General features: G+C 37.7%; 1 protein-coding gene across 3 annotated transcripts; it reads right to left on the bottom strand.

Moving 5' to 3' along the window:
• Window positions 1–3,102: 3,102 nt before the first annotated feature.
• On the bottom strand, window positions 3,103–25,912 carry LOC139981662 (large neutral amino acids transporter small subunit 4-like). Of its 3 annotated transcripts, none has more exons than XM_071994226.1 (12): window positions 25,602–25,912; window positions 20,609–20,839; window positions 14,627–14,864; window positions 13,580–13,703; window positions 12,930–13,022; window positions 12,536–12,669; window positions 10,213–10,371; window positions 9,436–9,617; window positions 8,612–9,006; window positions 7,784–7,857; window positions 6,968–7,091; window positions 3,103–5,833 (listed from the first exon to the last, which is right to left on the bottom strand). In XM_071994226.1, the coding sequence occupies exons 2-12, from the start codon at window positions 20,763–20,765 to the stop codon at window positions 5,615–5,617; spliced, it is 1,899 nt and encodes a 632-aa protein (XP_071850327.1). In that variant the 5' UTR covers window positions 20,766–20,839; window positions 25,602–25,912; the 3' UTR covers window positions 3,103–5,614. The 3 variants fall into 3 exon arrangements, with proteins under 3 accessions (XP_071850327.1, XP_071850328.1, XP_071850329.1); XM_071994227.1 differs by lacking the exon at window positions 25,602–25,912 and adding an exon at window positions 22,255–22,403; XM_071994228.1 differs by lacking the exon at window positions 25,602–25,912 and adding an exon at window positions 21,302–21,442.
• Between the last annotated feature and the right edge of the window lie 638 nt (window positions 25,913–26,550).

Here is a 26,550-nt window from a genome sequence, read left to right as displayed (position 1 = left end):
GTAGTTTATACCTTCAGGAGTATAGGTTATGCACTGTTATATAGGTTATACATTATATGACTTTACACATTTTCGTTTAGGTTATTGACCTCCATGATCATAAACGTTAATAAATATATAGGTTATGGACACGTGACGATATCACGGGGACACGCCAACGCGCTTGCGCCATTTGCGTACGCTCGCGATAGATGATCATTTCCTGTACAGTTATAAGAGATATTCCTATAACTGAAGTTGATTGCTGCATTAAAAAAAAGTGTCTGGAATTTGTCTGCATCTGTAAGTCCAATTGTTGAGCTACAGGTGCCATAGTCTACCACAATTAGAGAAGTGTGACTCCCGCCTGAAAAGTTAACCATTGTCGAGAAATATTCCTTAATGGACCTACTGACGTGACTTCTGTTGGCATTTTTTGTTAAGTCATCCGCATCATCTTTATGCTTGGACGAAATAAACTACTGATGGTTTAAATATCGGGAGGATTGAAGTTGATTTTAGGCATTTGGAAATTCCTGGGTGAAACAGTAGGATTCCACAGCGGGAGCTGGCAGATGGGTTGGGTATTACTATGCTTAAGATCTAAACGGTCTTGGTGGCAAAAATTGAATGTTCTATGATATGCCAAGGCATTTACTATCATATAGTCAGTCAATGGAACAATTAATTGTGGTACGACACATAGCAATCATATAAATTTCGGTCGAACGCCCTCAATTTGGTTGGGCTATATCGAAATTCACACGGTGTAGTTATGGTTTAGCTTGTACTGCAGTGTAAACATACTCATCAATTCTGAAAACACGTCGCCTCATTTTAACATTTACACCGAAAAACGACCACCATCTCTTCAACCAAAGCCATCACCGTCAGTCGTCCGGGGGGGGGGGGGGAGGGGGATGAAGACATATTTAACGGTCGACAAGATGAAGTTTGTAACACTGAAGCGTTTACTGTTGTTATTAGGCCAGAAGCCTCAACATCCCCCCCCCCCCCTAATCATATAGAGTACTGCCCAAAAGAACGTTACAATTGATCACTCTACGGAACACAAGTGGGTTTTTTCACCATACGGATGAGCGAACTATTAATGAATTTGAATCGGTTCTCAAGAGTTCGTCGCTCAGACATATTTCATAGTTGTAGTAAACACATTTTCGTACTTTTACCCTCTCTTCACTTTTGCAATTATGAACTGTATAGTAGCCGTTGTTATGGGATTTCAGTATCGAACAGCGTTCAAAATGTTACAAAAAATCAGCTCGCACAGATATTTTTTTAATAAGGCAATCCATTCACAGTCAAGGGCGGCGGAAGCACTTTTAATCTGGGGGGGGGGCACCAACGTCGAAGGGCACTTTGCAGAAATTCGATTGGACTGATGCAGCCTGATATTTAGTACCCTTTATAACTCTAATTGTATTATCTTATTTGCGTATACACATCACTCCATCAACGCCACCCCCACCCCCCCCCCCCTCAAGGAAACAATGCATACTAGCACTGCAATATCTAATGTGCAAATTGGGAAAAATATAAAATGAGGTGAAATCATTATAAAGTCCAAGTCCGTGCACACGCGATCGATACATGCATGAAAGCAAATGAAATATGTGAAAATACTGAAAGAAAAATAATTTTCTATGTGTTTTTCAATGGTTAAACTGATATTATTATGATGATTATTATTGTAACGACTTTGCCAATAATTCTAACCAATTTGGAAGGGTTATAACACGGCAAATGATTGTATGTTATTGGCATGCGATGTAATAACCTACGCATGCCAATATGATATGCACATTAGCATGTTGAACGCGCGCGTAGCGCGCGAAAAATTTTGGTAATATTTTTCGGGCAAGTCGTTACAGCCCCCCCCCCCCCAATCAAATTGGGCTCCTACGCCTGTGTTAGTAAACATTTAAAACTTCCCGAAATATTTCATTCGACGTGGGTTTCGCTTTGTAAACTCTTTTTTATTTACTAATTTTTATGTAGAAAAAGGGCACATTTTTAACCTGAGGAAAAGTGGGGGGGCACGTGCCCCCTGTGCCCCCCCCCGGTTCCGCCGCCCTTGTTCACAGTTGTATGATTTTGGTACTCGATTTGCTTTTGTATATTGCACCGAAAAGGACTCACGAGACAGGGTAGGGGGGGGGGGGTTGGCTGGGTTAGGAAAGGAATGGGTAGTCTGACTGCCAAAACTTTTCAGAACAAAGGGCAACCTTGGCCCCACTGAACATTGTACTGACACTGACTCCTACCCCCCTTCCCTCGCCCAAGGTTTCTCCCAAATGGCCAAACCTGTCTCGGGGTCCGAATAAGGATCTCAAAGTTGGTGACTACTGTTAAAGTTAGATTTACCCAACACGTCAGCATACAGAAACGTTGTGCTCAAAGCCGAAGCGAATTAAGCAGGTCAAACATCCGGAGTTTAAGCATCCTATGTTCTTCAATACCGCCCTCATTTACTTTCGGGGGAAACATTTCATACCTGTAGTTTAGGGTAATGGATGATAAAGGTTCATTTGAAGTTGCCATCTCTCTGCTCTGTCCAGTATTTCCTATTCCATATTTATCACTGGCCACTTATCTAAAATGCTTTATCACTTTATGGCGAGTCATCTACAAATGCTATATCAATGGGAGGCATCTAGTGTTGTGTAGAGGATTTCCAATGCCTCTCGGTAAATTCAATGATAATCTTCAGTATTTGTGATTGATTATTGATTCATAATTATGCAGTATTGTGTATGTCACGACTCCTGCAAGAGCCAGCAAAGGTCCTTCCAGAAGCTTCGATCTGGGTCTCTTGACCACATCACGTGACATACACAATAATCAATAATAATGAATCAATAACCAATCACAATACTGAAGATTATCTTTGATTTTACCAAGAGGCATTGAAATTCCTCTACACAATACTAGGATGCTATATCTATAGCGAGTCGTCTACGATGCTATTTCAATGGTGAGTCATCTACGATGCTTTATAATATGGGGGGGGGGTGGGGGGGTATCTAAGATGCTATCCAAGCCGTTAATAACATAGTGAACAACCAATCGGAAAGCAAAAAAAAAAGGACGATGACAAAAGAATATATTTCTATGCTGCATTGTAGTATATTTATTTCAGGTCTCTCAGATAACTCTCAAACCCGATATCTCTATCTTTCAAGTTCTTCTCTTATTCACACTCTGTCAGGATAACTTATATTAACGTAAACCAAATTAATTCTTAACAAAGAGTGACAAATGAAACATGCTTCTTAGCATCCTACACTAGAACTGTTAAATATCTTACTATACGATATAATTCTTGTTTACCTCTTTACTTTTTACTGTTGCCATTAACGGAACAACAAGCAAGCTTGGCGCCACTAAAGTATGAAAAGTTAAAACTCACAGAAAAACTCATCTTCAACTAAGTATACACATTCGAACCTCTGAAACAACATTATTCAGAGATAGGCAGGTTCAGCTAAATGGTTCTGTTTGATTCAACTTTAAAAACTAACACAAGACTAAAATTATTATTACCTTTTAAGAGACGTTTCAAACAAAGTTTAGAAAAATAAAAACTCTGACATCCTGAAACCCTTTCAAAGATGATTCAATTTTAAATAGACTTGTTTTTTAATGTTTAATACCGAAATACCAAACAGATCACACACATATTTTTTTATATTTTTTATTATTGTCATCTTTAATGAGGGTAGTCCTGCTCAGTGCAGAAGCACTGCTTTGCAGAGGAGACCTCATATCAAAGCAAAGGGATTTTATTTCATACAAACTTCATTACCTATAGTGAGGGAGGTATACCATTTTATCATAGGCTCTCCCTTTATTGTCCCCAGATATTTACGAAAGTCAAACAATGGTCGGTTATGTTACACATCATTCTTTCTCCATGAAACATTTATTTTGTGTGACTGAGAACTCTCTGACCTCATGATTAGAAACTTTTTGGAGATGATACCGGTGATCTTAAGTTTTAATTTTGAACATCTGCCGATTAAACTATATACTTAAACTTGCAACAATTAAAGGAAGCCATTCTTTTACGTAAATCTTAAAAGTTTTTGTTTTCTTTTTCTTTTATGACTCTTAAAGAAGAAACGATAAAAATAAAAGAATATATTGCACATATTTGTTTCTCTTTTTAAAGATTTAGGTAAATCTTCAGAAATTAAAGAGTTTTTTCCCTTATTGAAATGTTACAAACACTCCACTACATTAATACTGAAAAGCAAGGCATAAAGCAATGAGTTGTATAGGGTACATAGAGCACTAATAGAAAGCTGTTAATTTTGAAAATGATAATGTCCCAAAATATGAATATTTATAACTATTTTTAATTCCTGATGGTAAACTTCCATTGATTTGTGAAATAGTTATTTGGTTTAAGGAAAGAAACAAAGCTTTCAAAAAAAAAGGAGATTTCTTCATCATACTAATTTTGAAGCTTTTGGTTTCACTTTTTGGTTTCAATTTTAAAGCTTTTTGAAAGCAGCAAACTTGAACAAAGAAAATATTGACTATTCCAGATGCATCTGCCCAACTGACTTTGTAGGTTAAAACTGTTCCAAGATAAGAATTGTAACGTTCAATGAAATGAGCGATGAATGTTTCTAAAACCAAACACATCCAAATGATACTTGACAATGGTAAGGCCTTTTGTATCTTCACATCCACCCTATTCTTTCGGCCCTTTCACCCCTCATCGGAGGTCCTAATACCTCAGCTGATGAGTAATGCCCATCTGACATAGAACCACGACCACAGAACAAGTCAAGTTTACTGGCAAAGTCTGTCCAACTCTCTGATATTGCAATGTATTACTTCATTGAAATTAAAAGAACTGTACAATTTCAAATACATTTATGGTACAGCAAGTTATGAGTTATCAAATCAAGATTCAAAATCAAGCTATCCTGATCAACACCTGATTTAGGATATCCATAATAAGACTGTATTTATATATGATCAAACATATTCAAAATGCCTGTACCCATAATGCACACACTTTTCTGCTCTTCAGTATTAAACCACGAATCACACACTTTTTTTTCCCTCTCCAAACTAGTTGATGATGTATCATATTACCTTCTCCTGACAAAAAAATGCCACCAACCTTGACTTGCTTTCTCAAAATTTATCACAAAAGAAGTTGAAAAAAAAAGAAGAAGAAGTATTGTTTATATATACTGGGCCTTTAGAGCAACCCAGTTGTCACACATCTCAACAGAAGGCCACAAAATATTTGGACTACAATGCTAGACGGAATGTACTACGCTTTACTGCATCAAGCCACAAATAATATTAAAACCACTTTCTTGGCTTTATTTGAATGACTAAAAAACACATTCAACACATTTCCACGGGTGGCCACGGTCAGTCACCTTTTCTCTGACTAAGCTTTAAAGTTAAATCTGACTATGGCTAGACTTTTGTCTGTGATGAAACCCGCTAACATCAACCATGCACAGAATGTCAGACTGACAACGACTAGCTCATCGGTTCATTTTGGAAGCTAATGGCTAACCTGTCGATCATCTCATCGTCTCACCATTTGGATCGTTGAGTTTTTATCTTTCAGCGAGAAACGAGCTCATACAGAGTTGAAGCCACCATTAGGAGCAAACACGTCGTCTTCTGGAACCGACGTGAGCTGAGGTGCTATAATCTGTGACGGCCGGGAGAGCAGCGTCTGTTGGTCGGGTTCGTTCTCCTCTCGGATTTGGTCCCGCCTCATGTTACGACTTCTCGTGAACATGAAGATGGGGAGGGCGAAGCAGAAGATGGAGAGACCCAGTAGCACCAGATCCACCTGAAAAGACAAGATGAAGAGGAATAAAGAAAGTGTTATTCAAGAGGTCCTTCATTAAATTAATATCTGGCAGTGTTTTTGTTGCTATGGAGATTGGATTATATCAGAAAGCAATCCACTGATCTAGTGCACTGGGATTCAATCATAAACCTGAGTATAATAAAATAATTGTCACCTTATGACTTCCTACAAATTAATTTTTTATGTTTAAAAAAAAAGAAAAAGGAAAGTGAAACCTATTCTGTGTTTTTGTTCTTTCTTGCTTACTGGCATTTTAAACGAGAGAGGAAGAAGCATCAGATGACCTGTTACATATTGTCATCACATGATCAGCTGACCTGTTTTATCAACGGATACCATTAACGGTAATACTAAGGCTTCCTTTGTTTCTCTTAACTATCGAGTCGAGTGCTGCAGCTGCCGGGCATATACGGCAGAGAGCATACCATATAAGGAAGTCTTGCAACAAAAAACAACGAGTCACATGGTGAGGATCTGCCCACTCTTCGTCTTCCTGTTTTGAAAACTTTGCACTCTTAGTAGGAAATTGTTCCCATTCATCTCAATAAACATGCAGCAAGAACAATGAAGTTTGTTCCAAACTTCTCACTGATGACTTCCTGTTGATCTCTATTAACTACTATCTCACTTCCCGTGTCACGGGATACCAAATGACCTATCACTAGGAATGAATCACTTTTCCAGCTATGAGGCTAGTCGTGATGCCCGAGCATTGCATGTGAAAAAAATAACCATTTGACAGGCAAATCGATCGGTGACTTAAGTGGAAATCCGATTTAACGATTTAGGACAAAGATCATGGGTAATATAGTATTGTCCTGTCTTTGCACGATATTGACAATTATACAAGTTGCCATTTGCCCAGCTGCCAATTTCATGGCAACATCGGGAAACGGTACTTCTAACCACCAATGGAAGAAAGGTTAACACATCAAGACATTGCCCCAATGGCTCACGGGAGAAGCTCAAGCACTTCAAAGAGGAAATGATTTTGTGACGTACTCAAGTCAGAAGATAAGAGAGTGATAGAAAGTAGATACAAAGATCATATGACCACCAAAAGGTCAATATTTCTTGTCAATTTTCCAATACGACAAAAGGCTGGTTACTTACATAGAAGGGATCGTTCCCGAGCACTCTTTCTATGAGAACAAATATGGGGTACTGGAGGAGAGCTGTAACAGCTGCTGTTAACGACTGTAAACCGATTAGACTGCCAACTTGATTAGCAGGGTACCTGCACAAAAATGAAAAAGTAGTAATAGTTTCTTGGGTTACATGAAACACAATTCTCAATCCTATAATGTGACAAGACCACAGACAGGCACAACTGATGAGGTTCACTTGGGCCTTTTTTTTACTCTTTTTTTTCAGGTTTCTGGAAGAAATATCTTGACACCAGTGTATCATCTTTAGACAAATAACGTTCTCAGTGGGCTTTGATTTACCCACATTGGAAATCAATCCGACCGCACAAGCAATATGTATTTTCAAATAGGTTTGAGGTCAATATTTTTATGATCAGCATCAAATATTTATATTTACCAAGGGTCAAATCTTTTATATTACCACTTAAAGAAGTTAACCAATTCATTTGTAAACAATTTTTTTTTTTTTAAAACAAGTTTGTAAACAAGTTTACTTATTATATGACTCTTTCCTGATTAAATCCAAATTGATCATATATGCAAATGTATTCATTTAAAACACCTTATTCATACATTAATCATAATCATTAAATTTACAGATTGCAATGATCCCAAAGCAATGACATTCATCGGGATAAATAATTTACAGCAAACCATTTTTACGGCTCTTGATTTGGTTACAATTTTCCTACGTGCTCTTCGAGGGGTATTTACAAAAACTGCAAATCGTCATATACAATGGGAGTTGAGTGGACTTTGAGCCAAAGATGACGTGACTTACATGATAGCGTAGAGACCGCAGGCTGCAGCATTGACAAAGCCCCTGATAACACAGTAGAGGATAAACGTGACCAACTGCAGACATGAACAATGAAAAAAAAAATACATATATATATATATGCGTATACAATAGCGTGGATTAATTAATCTCATCACAATATTTATTGCTGATAATTTTATGCATTTACAAATATACATTCCATGCAATCTTGTTTCTACACTTTATTGACAAGTAAATAAAAGCCGATGTAGAGAGAGAGCCAAACTGCACGGTCTTATCAGCTCATTGTGAAACTAAAAAAGGTGTCTATTTCTCACTGATGTTTTTCATAATTCAGCAGTGCATTGATTGTACGGTTTTAATTGTGAATGACACCTTCATCCAATTTGTGACTGAAAGGGAAACCTGTGCCCAATGTGTGACCTTCAAGAACCCTTTAAAAGGTCATATCGCAAGACAAGTGCATATGATAACAATGATAGAAACAGACAGGCTTCTCTTTCACATATTCTGTGCAATTTTTCAAACCATCTGCAACTTTTTCAAACTCAAAATGCTTAAACGCTATACAGATTTGCAAATCCAAGTTGCAATGATTAGATCACCAACTGTCATGAAAAATTCCATGCGGTTTATAATCCTTAGTTTATTTTACCGTTTGTTTCTCCCTCAATTCTTTTTAATTTTTATAAAGTGCATCAAACTTTCCAAGCTAGTGAGTTCATTAACTAATCGAAGAAATTTTTGAAAATAAAATAGCCAAAAGAAGGGATGGAAACCAAAAAAATATTAAAGAGGAATATTAAAAAAAAGAGACTTCATTCTCACCTGAATTGTGAGGAAAGGGATGAGTGCAAATATACCAAAGAGTACTATAAGGACAGCATTGATCCCAAAGGCATAACTGGAATTCCTGAGTTTTCTGATCCTGAGACCCATGGGGGGTTTGCTCCCATCTGCGTCCGTGCTATCAGTACTGGTGGTGCTAGAGTGGCGACTCTTGTTGGAATCGCCGTTCGGAATGAGACCGTTGGTGGAACTCGACGAACCCTCCCGGCGGAAACCGTTGGCGGAACTGGTCTTACGATAGATGCTATTTTTACGATGTTGTTTGGTCTTTTGTATTATTTCTTTGATCTTGTAGTCCATGACCAGACCGATGATAGGGCAGGCTATGATACCCATCATCTGCATGTAGCCGAAGATGTTTGTGTACATGTCAACTGTACAGAAAAGAAAAAGTTCACACAATTTAGCAAAGCTGTAAAGGCAAAAAGAAGAAAGCTGGAAATAGGTTAGTACAAAGAACATGGCAGGGTAGATAGTGGAGAGAAACGGATCAAATTGTTTGTCATAAATACCTCCTCAGAATGGCATGGTTGGATGTATTGCACGACAGGAAAATTTGATAGGACATTTAGAGACAATTTTTAGATGGTAGAGTTGGATGGCCAAAACCTTAGAAGTATTTATCCTTGGTGCTACAGGGTGGTTTTACAAATGTTGCACATGACAGTCCTGGACTTCTTCGATACTTTTTTTGCAGTTAATAAAGGAACAAATTCTACTGGGTTCTGTAAGCGCTGTTTTTCATATTTGTTGTTTTGAAAAAAAGGAAGTTAGATGCTGGAAAAGGAAGCAGATTTACATACCTTGCTCTTCATCGTTGCCGGTGAGGTTGTTCAAAACCTGGTTTAGAGATCCGATAAAGATATTCAACCTCAACTGAGCGATGGAAAGGACAAATAAACTCAGGAGGTAGATAGGTGTAAAGATGGAGGACAATAATGTCGGACTCTTGGTTTTGGGCTTAAATTGAATTTCCAGATGAACCCTAAGGAGGAGATGAAAAGATGCAAATAAAACGACAAGGTTATTCATGGAAAATAGTATCATTTTAAAAATCATTTACATGCATCTCAAAACTAAAATTCATGTGATTTGCAGATATTATAACATATTATAACCTTGAAGTCTTAATGACATAAAGAACAAAACAGATACATATATTTGTATACGTGTGGAGACATACACGCTTAGACAATGACATTTTTCCTATTTGTAACAGAACAGAATAATTAGCAAGAAATTTAGATGTTCACAGATTTAATTCTGACAGGGCATGATGTAGCATTTAGTGTACTTGTATATTTAGTTCTGAAGAGTTTTCACAGACACTGCAGCAGTGTGGGATTTGGGTCTGTTAGGCTAGAGGTATAGTAAAAGGCATATCATGATAGTTATACAATGAACACACTATGTATGTGTGTGTTGAGGTGGGCATGGTGATCAGAGGTTCAGTGTGAGATGGGGCGTAGTATATGAGAACAGCTCTCAGTGAAAATCCACCCTACAAAGTAGGCTTAAGCATATTGATTCCAAGGAGAAGTAAAGAATTGGTATTTTAAGGAAATTTAGCAAACACTTACTGAGATGAATGGATTGTGCTGCCTTTCCTCATCATGGTTTGCTTAGCAACCTCTGCCTGCTCATCGGTAACACTGAGCTTCCTCCCAACGTGACTGACCATCTGGTAGAATTGTTTACCAGTCACTTTGTGTTGAGTTCGAAATATATTCCAGTGCATTCTGTGAAGAAACAATGATAATAAACATGAATAGGTTTATTAGTCGTAATACAAAACCTCAAAAGAAGTTAGCTTTTGCAAATGTACATGTATCTATAATAACATGTATGTATAACTATCAATATATACAGTTTGAGGGGTGGGATTGGGGGAAACTTCTAGTAAAATAAGACAAATTGTGATGAAGATATTAACATTATTGCTTTGTTAAAGGTTACAGTTTGAACTTGGATAATGGACATGATTATTACATCGAGAGAAGATTGAAACCACACTCGATCAATATTCATCAGTAGGTACAGGTATAACATAATGGCTCGGGAGGGCAGTTAACTTAACTGTCTTTTCTTTTTTTCTTCTTATTTTTGGTTTTACCGTCAGATTACTGGAGAATGAAGATCATATTATCATTACATTTCAGCATCCATTAGCCCACAAAACCACTACAGCTGTTCCCTTGATAGAACAGTTTCACATACTTCAGCGGGCGGGGAGACCGTATGGAGCACATTAACATCAGAGCAAAGGAGGTCTGCTATTACAAGACACCCCTGCACCCCTCGCATTGTTAACGATGGGAGTTTTACTATTCAGTTCAGACAAAACAAAACATATAAGACATATCCCAAATGAAAACAACTTTGCCATCCGTTCCGCATACCTAGGGCACCCTTGCGTGCAAACCAAATTGAAAACACAGCATGTGGAGGGGGAACAAGTTCTGACACCTGGCAGGGGGATAGATGATGGGGTCATGCGAGGTGTTAGGCACAATGGTAAGAGAATACATAGGGACCAAGCAGCAAGCAGTGGATCACATACATGTAGTAAAACCAGACAGGTGTGAGTCACCTGAAGGAATGCTGGGTCTTCAGTGGGATTTGAGGAGATGATAGGTCACAGGATCATCTAACGATTAGTCTTACTTTTAACTTCAAGTCACATAACGATGATACCATTGATTTGATTGACTATATTGTTAGGTTTCATTTCAAATACAGAAATTGTAAAAATTTGAAAGTTTTTATCTTTTTTGAAGAAGAAGTTTGTTGATTGGATGCTGCAAGCAATGTTCCTCAACAATTTCTGTCATGCTATGTATAAATTATACAATATCCTTACTTTTGGATTAAATTTTCAAACAATACTATCTAGTTTTTTTTCTGTTAATCACAAACAAACAATTACCAGATGATGTCCTTCCTGTTTTCACTGATACTTTAATACATATTAAGCAATAATGTAAACAGGGTTTAGAATTGACTGAGATAACTTTGAAGAGCTGCCAATTTACCTCAATTTTACTGCTTTAATGTCACAGACACATGAACATATCGGCCCAGTTTGACATGAGCTCAGGGGATTAAGTGAAATAATGGCTCCCTTGGTACCTTCGTAAACATAAACACAGGAATGCCCCATGTTCTCAATAAATTTCAGCGAATGTGAAAGCGATGTTTTTATTTGAAACGAAAATACCACATTGTCTCTTTCACAGCATGAGTGTGGCATCTCTGTGGTAACAGGATGGGGGGGGGGAGGGTCCCTTATGTTTACCAAGTACAGCAACAGAATGTTGCCATATTTATAAATGTGCTAGATTGGCAGATGTGTAGTGGAACATAAACAGCTAAGTCTGCCAAAAATGATAGCTTTATATTAGTATTGTTATTGTTTGTCCCCTGTTTTTGTATCTAATTAGACATTCAGGTATTGATTGACCATTTCAACTTTTAAAATCGAATCACAAATGTCAAACTTTCTCTTTATTAATCTGTCTCATGTAAATCTTTAAGTGTTTTTGGCTATATAAATATCATGATATTGATTACACATTTATATTGATATTTTAATGACCAGAATTGGGGGAGGGGGGGGGGGGGTTATCACTGTACTATACAATGAAACAGCATTTGGTTTGATTTTACTTGTGTATGTAATGTTTCATCTTACTTTTAAATTCCAACCAGAAATGTCCACAGAAATTGAGGTTACAGTTGCATTAAAAAAGTCTCATAATTTACTTAGCCAAACCTACCCACTGTGAGTCAAACGAATGTCCTATTTATAAGGAGGTTTATACATGAAGAAAATACAGAGAGGGCATGAATCCCAATCTACTCCCGTCTTTTAATTACTAATTAACGATTCTGCAATGTACTCACTCGTATTTGGAGTCTTCCGGGTCAGGGATGGGCTCAGTTGGGACATTAAAGAAACAGTTGATGATTACAAAGATTTCGAGAAGTCCAAGTACTAGAAATATAGTCTGTCTGCTAATGCCACTATCATAAAGAAGCTGAAAGACAAAGAGGAAAAAATATCAATGATAATTCAAACAACTTTCTCATTTTACTGTAACCTTAAAAAACCTCATTTCAGCATTAACTTTGATTTTTTAATTTGTCAGATTCAATTCCTCTCCAAAAGTCTTTCTTCCTAGAAAACTATATACTATCTATTTCATTTTTTTTTCATTTCAATTTGTCCAAAAGAACATTTATCATGGACCATGACATGGATTTGTTTTTCTTTTTTCTCAATAGTTTTAAGACAAACCTTGCATATGAGGAAAGACACGCCAGCAGATGCATAGGCACCGATGTTTATACTAATAACCGTCGATCGTTTCCCTGGAAAGAGATTGGCAATCTGGAAGAGAGAAAAATATTTATAAATGAAAATGAATTAATGAAAGCGAATGAAATGGAAAATGAAGTACCATTATGCAAATAAGTTATCATAACATTTATTTTTGAAAAAAGTTTTATTTATATGTAGAAACAAAGAAACCAAAAATAGAATGAAAATGTTGGTTAATATTAAAGTTGTATTATCAGTAGGCCATATGAGTGCACGACGTCGGGGCGACATTCTTCATTCCGATGCATTGCTTTCAAATTTTATGGGTGGTTTATAAATACTGCCAAAACATCATTAGATTGGATGCGGGATGCCTATGAAAAACCTTTTCCTAGAGCCTTTTAGAGTGTCAACTCGACTAAGAAGGATTACCCAGTGCTAAGAAGATAAGTACTTTGATTTGTGAAGAAACCGGCTGGAGAACAAACTTCACAATGAAGTGATAATTGATGACATTTCTAACTAAACTGTGTTTATGGAATCTCTAAGGAGTAGGACACTATATTTAACAAAATATGATCAATATTTGCCATATAGTTTTGACATTGCATAGCTGTAAAATGTACCTGAAAAGCTGTGAATGTGTGTAGAATTCCACCAACTCCATTTAAGGCTACTGCAGGAAATAGAAGCCAAGATTGCTCGACCGTAGTATAACCGAAGAGAAAGCAGGAACCCATGAACATTAGGCTGTGAGATGAGAAAAGAGAAGAAATCTGTGTCAAAATCAAATTAAACAACAGAGACAATTTTTTTTATAGTACTGTGCTTGTTACACGTACACAGAACTTGATATCACAACATTTTGATGCATGATAAAGGACCAAGGAATCTTAATGGTTACTTTGTTTGATCGACTAACAATAAAGATGGCATTTTGTGCTCTAGTACTACACTAGGTGTAAATACAAGTGTGGTGGATGTTGGCTGAATTATATCATTTGGTTCTCTCAAAAGTAATGGGATGTGAGTGGAGTCCAAAGACTATCCTTGTTATAACAAATCTTGGCTTCAAATGTAGACTTTTAAGTGAGGAGGGGGGGGGGGGGGAGGGGGAGACAGGCATAATGTGAGAAAGGGGAACAACACCACTCCATTAAAATGTGTTTCTCCCATACACCCACCCTACTGAATGGCTAGGTGAAACTTGATGTAAGTAGTACTGTCAATCAATAAACCATGATGACATTTCTGATGTTTGCTTTTATTTAAACAATGGCTTTGTTGCAAATACTCTTATCAGTTATCACTTTTATCTGTGATCTTTAACCAGGCTTTACTATCAACTTGTCTAACTACAAATAGGCCTACTACTACTATACACAAACAATGTTTGACTTTCATTCTGCATCAAGTTTTGTGTACTCCAACATACACTTAGGTTATAACACTTGACAGTTCTGCTTAAGTTAACTCGGTGTTACTGTCAGGCTGTTAGTTATATGACAGATGCCCATGTAGGCCTAGGCTAGGTTATGACAAGACATCATATTGCCTATGTTACTATGTAACCGATTTTGCAGCAAGGTTACTGCTCGGTCAGTACTACTAAAACTTAGTGTTTGCACATTTAAAAACGAATCACTTTTGAGCCAGTAATTTGAATTACTCACGCTCCGACCATGCGCAGCATTCTTGATCCAACTTTATCCATCAACATGCCAATTGGGAATGTAAGACCACTTAGCAAGAAAAGGCCAACAGTCAGCGCTAAGTTTAGCCTTTCTGCTTGCGCACTGCAAGTCTCATAAATCGGTCTCCCATTTTCATCCACGGACTCGATGATTGTGGTAACCAGATCACCCTCTGTGAAAGCTTGCTCGTCTTCATTGAAATCAATAGTACTGTTATCTGTTACAAGAAGAAAACAAATTTAAACGAATATTATCATTTCGATTTTCGACTGACTGTGTTTTCAAGACATGATTCTCAATACGAATATTACAGGAAGACACATAATCATAGAAGCACTAGTACGTACAAATAGCACTACACATGCACGGACGCAAGACCATGCGCGCTTTGTATTCACGCGTTGCATCAATCCGAAGCTATCATTCACACATACGTGATATCATACATACGTGATATGTATATTTAGAATGTCATTTAGTTTGCAATTACCCATATCGTGGTTTACGAACGTTTCGTCCCCCACCCTGTAACTCCCCCACCCACAAAGTCGATGATTCTTTCTTCGGAAATGTTTAGACCTACTACAGGTCAATTAAGCCTACCATCATTCTTTATTGGAGAACTACCTAATAAGTGCTTTATTAAATAATCACTGATTCAGTTTGATATCGTTACCAGGTGCGTATCCAGGGGGGGGGCGTTGGGGGCGCGCGCCCCCCGGGTAAGAAAAAGAGGAGAGGAAAAAAAGAGAAGAAAAAGGGAAAAAAGAGGGGAAAAGAGGAGGAGGAAGGAAGGGAAAAGAAAAAGAAGAAGGAGAGAAAAAGGAGGAGGGAGTAGAAGAAATACGCCAAGACACCGGGAAGAGAACGAGGAACAGTGACATCATTATAGCGCTGATCCCTATTATATACACAGGGTATGCCAGTGACGGATCGAGGATATCGGAAGGGGCGTGCGCCTCACCCTACCCCTTTCACCGACAACTCCATTTTTGACGTTTCCATTTTTCCTCTCTCACTAATGTATCTATATATATACTATATATGGTCTACCATAACGCGTGTGTGTGTATGGATGCCTTAAACAATTGTGCTATGAAACCAACTGTGGCTGGTCTCGAACTCGACCGAGTCGTCGGGGAACATGACGCATTTCTGGAAGGGGGCGATTTTTTTTTATGATATCGCTAGTAATTTCAAAATAGAAAATGCTTAAATGCAACTTACAAGGCAGTGGAAGTGTCATTTCCAGCGATCTGGGAGGCATTTTCGGCCAAAATTTTCTTGTACGCTTCGCGCCAACTCGTGGTGGCGCTACGCTTAGATAGTTTGCCTACAGGCTTCACCCCTCCCTTGGCAAAGTATTCGCTACGCGCCTGTTCGAATTTGTAAAGCAAACAGCAGATATCACATCATATCAGTGCGCATGAAAATCGAGGTTCCAGGATGAACAGCCTCAAAACTGTCGATGTGTGTAGTCATAGTAACCCATTTGATTTGGGGGCTGTAACGACTTACCCGAAAAATATAACCTAAATATTTCGCGCGCCGGCCCGCGCACGTTCAACATGTTAATGTCAATATCATATAGGTAAGCATCGGTTATTACATCGCATGCCATCGTGTACCGTACGGTTCGTGGAAATTGCGCAGTATACCGCGGGATGCTGTAAACCACGAAATGTCTTATGTAGATGGAGAAAAAGCATGGAGGTCCAATTATGTAAAATTATCTTTTACATTAGTAAGTCGAATTAGTCGGCCAAGCTTACAACTTTATTTTAATTATCAAGGAGATATTTTTTAAACTATTCATTTCCTTTAGCTACATCATTGCAATTTATTTTTCTTTCAGTAGGAGCCCCCGCCTCCTACGCCTATGTGTGTAGTGTTCGGTTGAAGGAAATATCTGCTATTTTTTCGTCTCCTTCAACCAAGTTTTATAATAGCCGTTATAAGAGGTTTTAATATTTGTACACCAATAAATTAGTGTGTCTGAATTTTCGAAAATTTCCTGACCAACATTCTTCATGATACTTCCCTCTACTCGTGTAATTGTGACCGGTCTGTTAGGGGTTCAAGGAGGTTTTTCTATATTGGTTGTCCATAGATGACAATTTTTTGCAACATTATAGGTATGTTTTGAAGTGAGTTTATTCACGAGAAATGTGAATTTTCAAATTCTGAACAAATAATGGGCTGAAAACTTTGAAAAGTGGGGCTGTCGGGTATTGTGGACCGCGACGTAGAATCACCTACAAAAGCAATGATCCACAGGAGATGCGATGAGGTCGAACATGATGTGTGACTGGTGAAAATCATCAAAAAGGTTATGGATGGAAAAAGAACTATTGGGAAATACTTGGTTCTCAGGTAAAAGTGTACATCTGGTTGGTCATTTTCAAGCCCGAGAAGTGCCATTTCCGGTGATCTGGGGGGTATCAAAACCAGAAATTTTCTTGTACGCTGCGCGCCAACCGATGGTGGCGCTCCGCTTAGATAGTAATTCGCGCCCCCCGGGTTAGAAAATCCTGGATACGCGCCTGGTTACAGTTAATTGTTTTCAACGGCACCTAACGCCGATTTTCCATACGTTCTGATTTTTTCAGCCCGGCCCATCCATATAGGGGTTTCGAATTAATTTTGTACTGAGGGCCACGGAATAAACAATACAACTAGAGTAAAGTGCCAGCAAAGTGACAATGTGCAGGGTAAGTCGGTAAGGTGTTCAAGCCGCGTATCCGATTAATGCAAGGTTGTGGGCAGACGTTTTATTTTGGTGGACCGGATTTGGCGGTCGGGCCGCCTGTTGAATAGAACATGGTTTATACGCATCACTGTCCGAGTTTAAAGCTTAATTCCCACAATCCTATGTAAAAGTATAGTACAAATTAGATTATGGTAATGTATTTCTCTTTTCTATAAGGCTGGGTTGACATTACACATGTTCTTCTTTATTGACTCTGTTGACATCACACCAGCGTTGTAATTTCTTGCCTACAACAATAGTGCTATGAGTTTTGTATGGTCCAATCAAATTAGGACTACGCAACACATTACATAATGAATTCTCGGACACGATAACCGTTATGTGTTCTCACTTCTGAGTCAATATTTTGTTATCAGTTCAAGCCAACGCACTGCAACTGATTGAGCCGGGTTTTAGCTTCCATGAACCATTAGCGTAAACGAAGCATAGTTATCAATAAAGCGCATGCGTCGAAAAGGCAAAGATTGGAGAAAAACACGTTGTCGGGTGGTATGATTTGAAACAGTGATGATAAGATAATGATATAACAAACTAATTGCGTTTCGATGGTGTTTTTAAACTACGACTGGTGAAAGGCAGGCCACAACATTATCAACAACAACAACAACAAAAGTATACGTCTCAATGACTCCGTAAACGTTTCATCAATGCAGTGGGAGTTACTAAAAGATCATATTATGAATGGGTCAGTGAAAAATGTCATGGGATAAGGGTGGAAAGGAGTAAAAGAGGTTCTAACAATGCGTTTTCTTTGTAAATTACCTTTTTAGTCCGCAATAATTAATATGTAGCTTAGTGAGACCATTTTAAAAGAGTTTCAAATTCATAAGTGACCTATCATACATCGGTTCTCAAATCAGTGTTTGATAATGGAAATGCCTAAAATAAATATTTTCATAGGTCAAAACTGAGCACGTAAATTAAACATTGTACCTGTTTAATTTGGTGAAATCTAGTCATTGATTGACTTGAAGCTACACGAATTTTGACCTATAGACCCTGGTGGTGGAAGAGGGTCAATCTCGGGGAGGGGGCAGCATGCCAAAACTTCACCCTCAAATGCCAAACAAATGGATCCCATGTGCTACAGTTCCAATGTCTTCATATGGTAGCAATAAAACAGCACTACGGTATTTGATTAGTTTAAAAATATATATATATGGAAAAGGCGTTTTCTAACTTTAATCAACAAAATGGAATTTTAACTAACCACACTCGATCCTTTCATTAACAAAATGAGAAAGGGTACGTTATTAACACGAAAGGGGCACTTACTACGGCATACGGTATATTGATTTTGCTTTCACAAAGCTGGGGTGTGTACCCCTCTATACTAACCCCCCCCCCCCCGGCAGTCATTGCTGTGCATGAGTTGGTGATTGGTATCAAGTACCGTCACAACAGCATATGTAAATGCACTTTGCTAGTGTATCCAATCTCTGCCAAGTCAATCACAATCAGCGTTCATGCTTCACTGAACGAAATCCGTCAACCAACTAAAATAGTAGAGATTAATATTTCAAACCTTAATATTATTTGGCGCGCTATCGTATTCATTTCGTCAGCAACGGATAGTCTTTAGAAAACCACAACCGACGCGCATGGCAACAGCTGTGTGTGGTACAACAACCGATTGTATGTAAATAACCACAAACCCATGGATACAGTGAAGCATTGGTTGGGAGTCATAAAGTATATAGCCATTCTATTGTAAAGCTATAGTTAAAACAACATGTGGGCTATTGTACCGAGTCTCGTGATTCCTGTAGGCAAATTGTTCTTTCCCCATTAAACTAACTATAAAATATTTACCAGCTCTGATATTTGTTATCTCCATATAAAGTGCTTAATATAGCACTATACCCTAGATTGTTTGTGGCTTGGACGCGAGAGAGATTGAATAGGGAAAGAAAGGGAATTAACTTAGGGTCGAATATATCTCCTAAAATGTCATCGTATAGCCTACGTGCTGTTTATTCCGAGAGAAAACAGTTTTAGCTTTCTATAGGTTGCGCAAGGAATACATGCTAAATTGAGATATATACTGTTTGCATAATATTGTCCTATCACTATAGAGTCGCCGTAGAGGGATCAAGGGAATAGGTAGGAGAAATGGAGAGGGTATGAGGGGTTGGGGGGGGGGGGGAAGACTTAGTGTCGAACGTGACGGTTTTGGTGGAAACGATCTAACCACTCCGGCATTCTTCCAGATTAGATTATACACATTCTCTCTCCTGCCCTGACCCACATGGAGTCGAAATAGCTACTAAAATACAAGGCGCATTATTCATCATTATTTCAAATGCCTTTGCGGAAAGTTTCGTATCAGAATTCAGAGATGAGGCCTATATCTGATTCGCAGCCTAACATAGATATAGAAATCATATTAACGATTTCAATTTTAAGTGGAAAAAGACATCATGAGATCATCAAAGACGTGTCTGATAGCCGTCATGCAGGTGATTCAATATTAGCAAAGCTTAGTGAATAAACTAGGATACCGGCAATACAATTATATGACCAAACAATCGATATTACAAGCGAAAGTCGCCCATATCTGAAAGTATTATTTCCGCCACATATATAGACAGGGGTCTGACGCAATGTGGGCGATGCACAATGGGTGTGATGCAATGTGGGCGTGATAGGCAAGTGCTCGGCGCCTCCGGATCGGTGCGTGTAAGCCTTTGTTAACACAGTGCAATTGAGTATAATATTAACTCAATATAGCCATTGACTTAGATGTAACAATGACTTTGTGTGCACATTCAAAGATATTAGTAAGTGGGGTTTCAAGACAGGGCCACAGATGGGTTTTTTTGGGGGGGGGGTAGGGCGGGGATGATAAGGGAAGGGGATTGATGTAGGATGTAATAACTTGTCATTTATTATATTTAAGGTTTCATTGATGTACCTATTTAAAATTAGAAAATTGCAAGAAATGAATAATTTAGGAAAATAGGCATATCAGAACGTTCAAAATGTGCCAGAAAGAAAGGGTATGGGGAATATGGTTGATAACAATTAAGACTTGTGTTAAGTATAAGGGTGTATTGAGGGGGATGGGGGAGGGGTGACTGAGTGGCAATTTTGAAAGAAAGTGGCTGTTGGCGGGAATATTCTGACAGAAAAACCCATATGTGCATATTGTGAATTCTTATCTTTACAATCCCTATATGGGCAAGACTCACCATAATCACAAAGGTTACTGAACAAACCCTCAGTCACAAGGATTGGTAGAAGTGAACTCCATCCAAATAATGCAGCAGAGAAAAACAAATTTTCAAGGACCATCGTCCCTAGCAACCAGAATCGCCTCTTCTCCGCTTGTTCCATTGACGGTGCCATATTTCTTGTGCTTTATGGATCCCTCCAAAAAGAGTTTACTTGAATTGAATTAAAATGGCAGCCTCTTGGGAATTCTGGAAGAAGAAAAAAATCATACCGTGACGAAATGATAGATTCCATCAGAATTTAATTCAAGCAAATCATGCATACACAATAGTATAGCATCTTCTCCTTTACAGGATTAATTGGGGTTTTCTTTTTGCCAACATCTAGGCACATAGAAAACAGTAAATTTTTGTGAAACACCCAAATCTTCTCTTAGGCATATACATATTTCATGACGTCAGAAATATAATAACTCAGAAAAAAATGTGAGTTTTGAAATAATGTTGAACCCATTGAACAATTAAGAGAAAAATACACCAGGAATACAAACCAATTATATTTCTTCTTAACAATGATTTACGTCACGTTTAATGATTGAAACTGAGCAAATAAATGATGAACTGTTTAAAACGCAGTGGTTAACATTGCTCGCTTTGACTATATATATATATGTTCTTCAAATCCTTTTTAAAATTATGCAGTATACTTACATATTCTCTCAACATTTATCCAAGTGTACACAATTAGATCATTTAGATATCACAATGAAAACCAACGGTAATTCTGCTGTACCTACATGTCCTTATGGTTCATTTTAATAATGGCATGTAAGCGGAATTTGATTATCTTCTACAATCTGCACATGTGCGTGTTGTAGAGTATAGGTACTAACATTTGCATACGTTATTGCATCATTACTTCGGCGTATAATAATGCGAAAAATCATGCTCAACCGGATCGCATTGTTAATCACGGAGACAGCATTGAGGACACGGATCGAACGATTTTGTAAACCGCAAACCACAGTGTCTATAGCGCTCAGCCGGTGTGTTATTTCGCAATATCGTTGCTCAGCATGTAAAATCGTATATTGCGCAATTTTTCGGTAAACGCCTTTTGTTCACGTGCAGTGCAAATGCATGTAGAATATATATATGCAAGTATTATCCTCCTAACACAATGCTCTAACAGTATCACACAGTAGAGCTACCGCTCAACAAAAAAAAAGTGAATTTTGACGGGCGAAAAAAATTGCGCTGATAAAGTATAAGAATAAATATCTGCTAGAACACTGGGTTAGTTAGAGAGCATAATTTGAATATAATAAGAGGTACTATATATAGAGTAGAAACATGCAAGTCTGTGTTGGGAGGCAGGGCGGCACGTTTTCAGTTTTTCAATTTATACTGGCAATTAACTGAGGGGAATTCAGAGAAAGTAAAAACTATATACTTATTTTTCCCGACACAAGAGTTAAGTGTGGAAACGTGCAAATCGAAAAATGATTGCGGTCAATAAGATAGCAACACATGTTAATTAGATGCACGGGGTGTAAAGCTGTTAGAAAACTATAGACGTTAATAAATAAAATAAATTGTAGTGAAAGAGACAGCAAAGAAAATTAAAAATAAATTAAAAGAAAGTAAGCTAATTTGAAACTTACGTTGGCCTATAATCGCTGCCTTCCTATGGCGCGAACAAGCTTGTGAAAGACGTTTGTATCTTGTGTGATCGCGATCGACAATGAGCATGCCAACTACAACATGTGTAGTAGAACGACCAGGAACTATGCAGGTATTCCCCACTCAAAGTATGACACATCAATTGCGTCATAATGCCATTGCGCAAGGAAACGTTCTTTCGATTTACGCAGGGTGTACTGAACAAAAATGATTGTATCGGTTAGTCATGCTTGGGCTGCATGAATAGAGGAATATTGAATTATATAGCCAAAGGCGTGGGTTGTTGCATAGTTCTATTAGGGTTAATGTCTGTAGGCTGTAGCAATATTTGCGTTACTGTTAAAAGTTAATACGTCTATTTGTATAAAGTGCATCGCTATCAAGTGATGTGATAAAGACATGTGTCAAACACCACGACAAGCAACAGTGAATGGTAGTCAACTAAACTTGAAAAAAAGATACGATGAACAAACTAGAAGTTAGTGTAAGGGCGTACAGCGGACGGACCAGGATGTTTCGCAGTAGCCAAAGGCCACCATAAAGTTGCTAGAAGTTTTCAAAATTGGTTTTCTAGAGGCGCTGATTTACCATTTTCCCCCTTCTTGTCCTTCTTCGTATTTCATTGGGCGAGGAGGGGGGGGGAGGGGAGGGGGCGAGTAAACGTCAAGAAGAGAATTAACTGTATGAAGGACTGCACCAGTATACCACTCGATCGCTGCTCGTCTGAAGTTTCACACCATTTGGCATTTTCTAGCCTAACATGTTATACTATTACAAGTAATGACTAATTGGTGTCATATAATCATTTCCCCAATACATTAATGTTGATAATGGATGGAAACAGCAAAGCTTTTCTCTCATGAATGCCAATATAATGAAATATATTTTCTAGGGTCATAAACTGCTATTGACGTCATACATCACAAGACGCACTCTAAAAGTGTTGCGTTCTCGATCGATGAATGTGTAATTTACAGATTTTACCATAATTTGTGCAATCATGAACTTAAACCAATTTACACTTTTGGAAGTCCGCTCGAAATATATTCACTCTAACTTTCATACCCCGAAACTATTGATCGCTGGCCTCCACACAAATCTTATGAATATAGGCCTATTGTCTTAAGTTTACGAAAGCCTGTATCACCTTGAAGTCTACACGAGGCGGCAACATGCTATTGACCGTATATGTTATGAAGTATACGTATGTCACAAATATAGAGTAGAGATCACGTCTCGCGGTATCAGTTTGTGATTGCATCACGTTGCTATCGCTCGATAATAATGTTTACAATGTGTCTGAAAAGTTGCATGAGTATGTCATTGTCATTTATGCTATATTATACGAATCGATAAAACATGTCAAATGCCATCCGCGGTTTGACATAGGCCTACTAAAAATGTGTGATTATTTATCGCATTTTGTTCATGTGCGGTATATGTTATTGTGTAGGGTAACACAATACTACCCTTGTGGCACTATATGTTACAATTTTAGCTTTTTACCATATAAATGTAAATTGGGCATTTATATTTGTCTATTAATCGTCCGCAACCCCCCCCCCCCCCTCTCCCAAGAAAATATGAAAATGATATATATATATAACATAAGAGGAGACGGCACCTTCCAATTAAAGATAAACTGCATATATATTCACTTATCATACATGGTCTTCAATCCTGTCGTCAGTGGGAAATGTTTAAGTATAGACAGGTCACAGATGGATGCGCACAACACAGCCTGAGTGGCCGCTGGGATATTTTATGTTGCTAAGGCATTATGTAACGCGCAGAATTCATTATCATATTGATGACATACCTTAAACATGTAATTTCCTATCTCGGGGAATAGATTACTTTTAACTTAATTATAATAAAACGAAACATCCTGTGTGATGGATACTTACATTACTAGGTGAATAATTTACGAAGATGATGCACATAGGCCCTATAAGAAGGTCTATATAATTACAGTTTTGTTTGTTAAGTATTCTGAATAATACCTATAGGTCTATACGGTATGTTATACTATAAATATACAATATAATACGGATTCTAGATCTGACGTCCCTGTCAGCTATAGGTGAGATTTCATCAGTGGTTTGAAACAAGGTCGTGGAACAGACTATGGAGTCATTATAAGTTATAGTTGTGGTTTGAAAGACGGCAGCCTGTCTGAAAGGAAAGGGAGAGGGGGGTCGGGGGGGTACAACCCGGTAGGGATAAGGGCAGTGGGGATAACTGCGGTACAAAGAATTGCATGCATGTATTCTCACTTCACTGGGTGACGTAAATGTCACTTAGGCAAAAATTGCTTGAAAGCAGTATAACACATGCATGCGACGTGTAATTTAATGCACAGGGTTATGAATTACAAAACTATATTTACATGGAGTATTTGTCCGGATATTATGTTCAGCAAATTCAGTGACATAGATATAAATTGCGTTTAGGCTAGCGATCTGCTATAATTTCTACTCACACTATAGAACAATTAGGGACCATATACAGTGTGGGCAGGCATAACAGAAAACGTATACATATAGGAACCGATTAATGTTATTCAGTGTTCGCCTTGTATTATACTATTATTATTTAATATATATCCCCTGCAACTTCAATTCACAGTAGACACTTGACAGGCTATACAGCTCATCAAGAGATGTAAAAGTCGTACTGCAGTGGCAGGTAAAGGGAACCACATAGAAAGAAAAACTATAATGATATTCCGTAGAGAATTGCCATTTGAGACCCCTAGCTGCATAACAGTGATCTGATGTTAATTGTAGCGGTTAATTGACAGGCACAGGGAACTATATAGAAAACCAGTAGATCATATTAAGCAAGTAACTCCATCCATGTTTTGAAACAAAAATACAAAGCGCTTCTTGTGAGGGTAACTTTAAAAGGTCATTTCGTGTGTATACCGTCTTTATGTAATATAAAATTTATTTGAATTATTATAATGTGACGTTTATTTCACAATGAACATGAATGTAGGAAAATAAATATTATTCGACATGTTTCATGCAGCCATGCATACGTGCCTGCAATATAGACCTAGTCAAACCTAAATGGATTATTATCACCGTACGTTAGGCCCATTATGGTTAAAGGACGAATTGTATCTACAGAGTTTAAACGGATATCATTGTCAAACAATGGCCTAATACTAGATAAAGCGCATACATCAATTTACCGAAAATACGGTAGGTCTAGCTTGCAGTATACCTCACATATGGATTCAGCCGCACTGTATCTTAGCATTCAGTAATCATCGCTATCGAGGAGTAAATACTCACAAAAATAGAAAGAAAAATTCTCTTACCTGTTAACTGGATCAACTGCTTAGCATGTATAGAAAATGCAGCCAAGGAATTGAAATTTATCCGATCAAGTTAGTCACTCGGCAGTGCATGTTCATACTCTCGTACTCAAAGAGGACAATGCTAACCAAGTAAAGATTTTATGATAATACTCAGTCATTTTAAACAGCTGATTGCCTTGTTTGTTCGGAAACCCTGGATTTCATGAATGATGCCGAGCAACTTTGATTTGTAAATTTTATCAAATAAAACATCTACATAATCATCAAAATAAATAATTCAATATGCATATGCTATAAAATAGTTGTATTTGATTTTAAAAATCCTTAAGTAGAACAAATTTTCCCATAAATATTATCAAGAAAATTAAACTAATTTATATGTCGGTTTTAAAATCATTTGGCAGCGCTATCACCATGCAGTCAGCTGGCTGTCAGCTGAAAGATCGCAACGCCTTCAGTGTATCCAATCAGAACAGAGAATACTTTGGTTAGTCCACTTGTCGTTAGGGGGACTATTTTGACATTACAGTACTTTTGGTACATTATTTATTGGCATAGTGGCCAAAAAGTAATGCGTTTGCTTCAAAAGTCTATAATTGTACTATTTCGGGCCTTGATGTGATAGTGCATCCTTTATGTTAAAGTTTACAGACGTTTTATTTCTTGATTAATTTTAAACCCTCTATTTTGAATGGAGGGAATTGCGGTTTCAAATCAGCGAACAATTGAGTTGCATACACAATTACACAGGTTATAATTGCTCAACTATATTAACAAAGTTACTATGAACAATTTTTGATGACAAATTTGGGCGTTAAAATATTATTAAAAGTAAACATAAAATGATTTAATTATGTTAATGGAACAATGAATGATTTCTGAACTACTTGCAATCGATTTACGAGATACTATAGCAAATATAATCCTCAATTATAGTGGTTGATTCCAC

Source organism: Apostichopus japonicus, chromosome 15 (genome assembly GCF_037975245.1).
Source record: "Apostichopus japonicus isolate 1M-3 chromosome 15, ASM3797524v1, whole genome shotgun sequence".
Classification (NCBI taxonomy): domain Eukaryota; kingdom Metazoa; phylum Echinodermata; class Holothuroidea; order Aspidochirotida; family Stichopodidae; genus Apostichopus; species Apostichopus japonicus.
The sequence above is the reverse complement of the archived record's forward strand: the minus strand, read 5'-3'. Positions and strand labels throughout refer to the sequence as shown.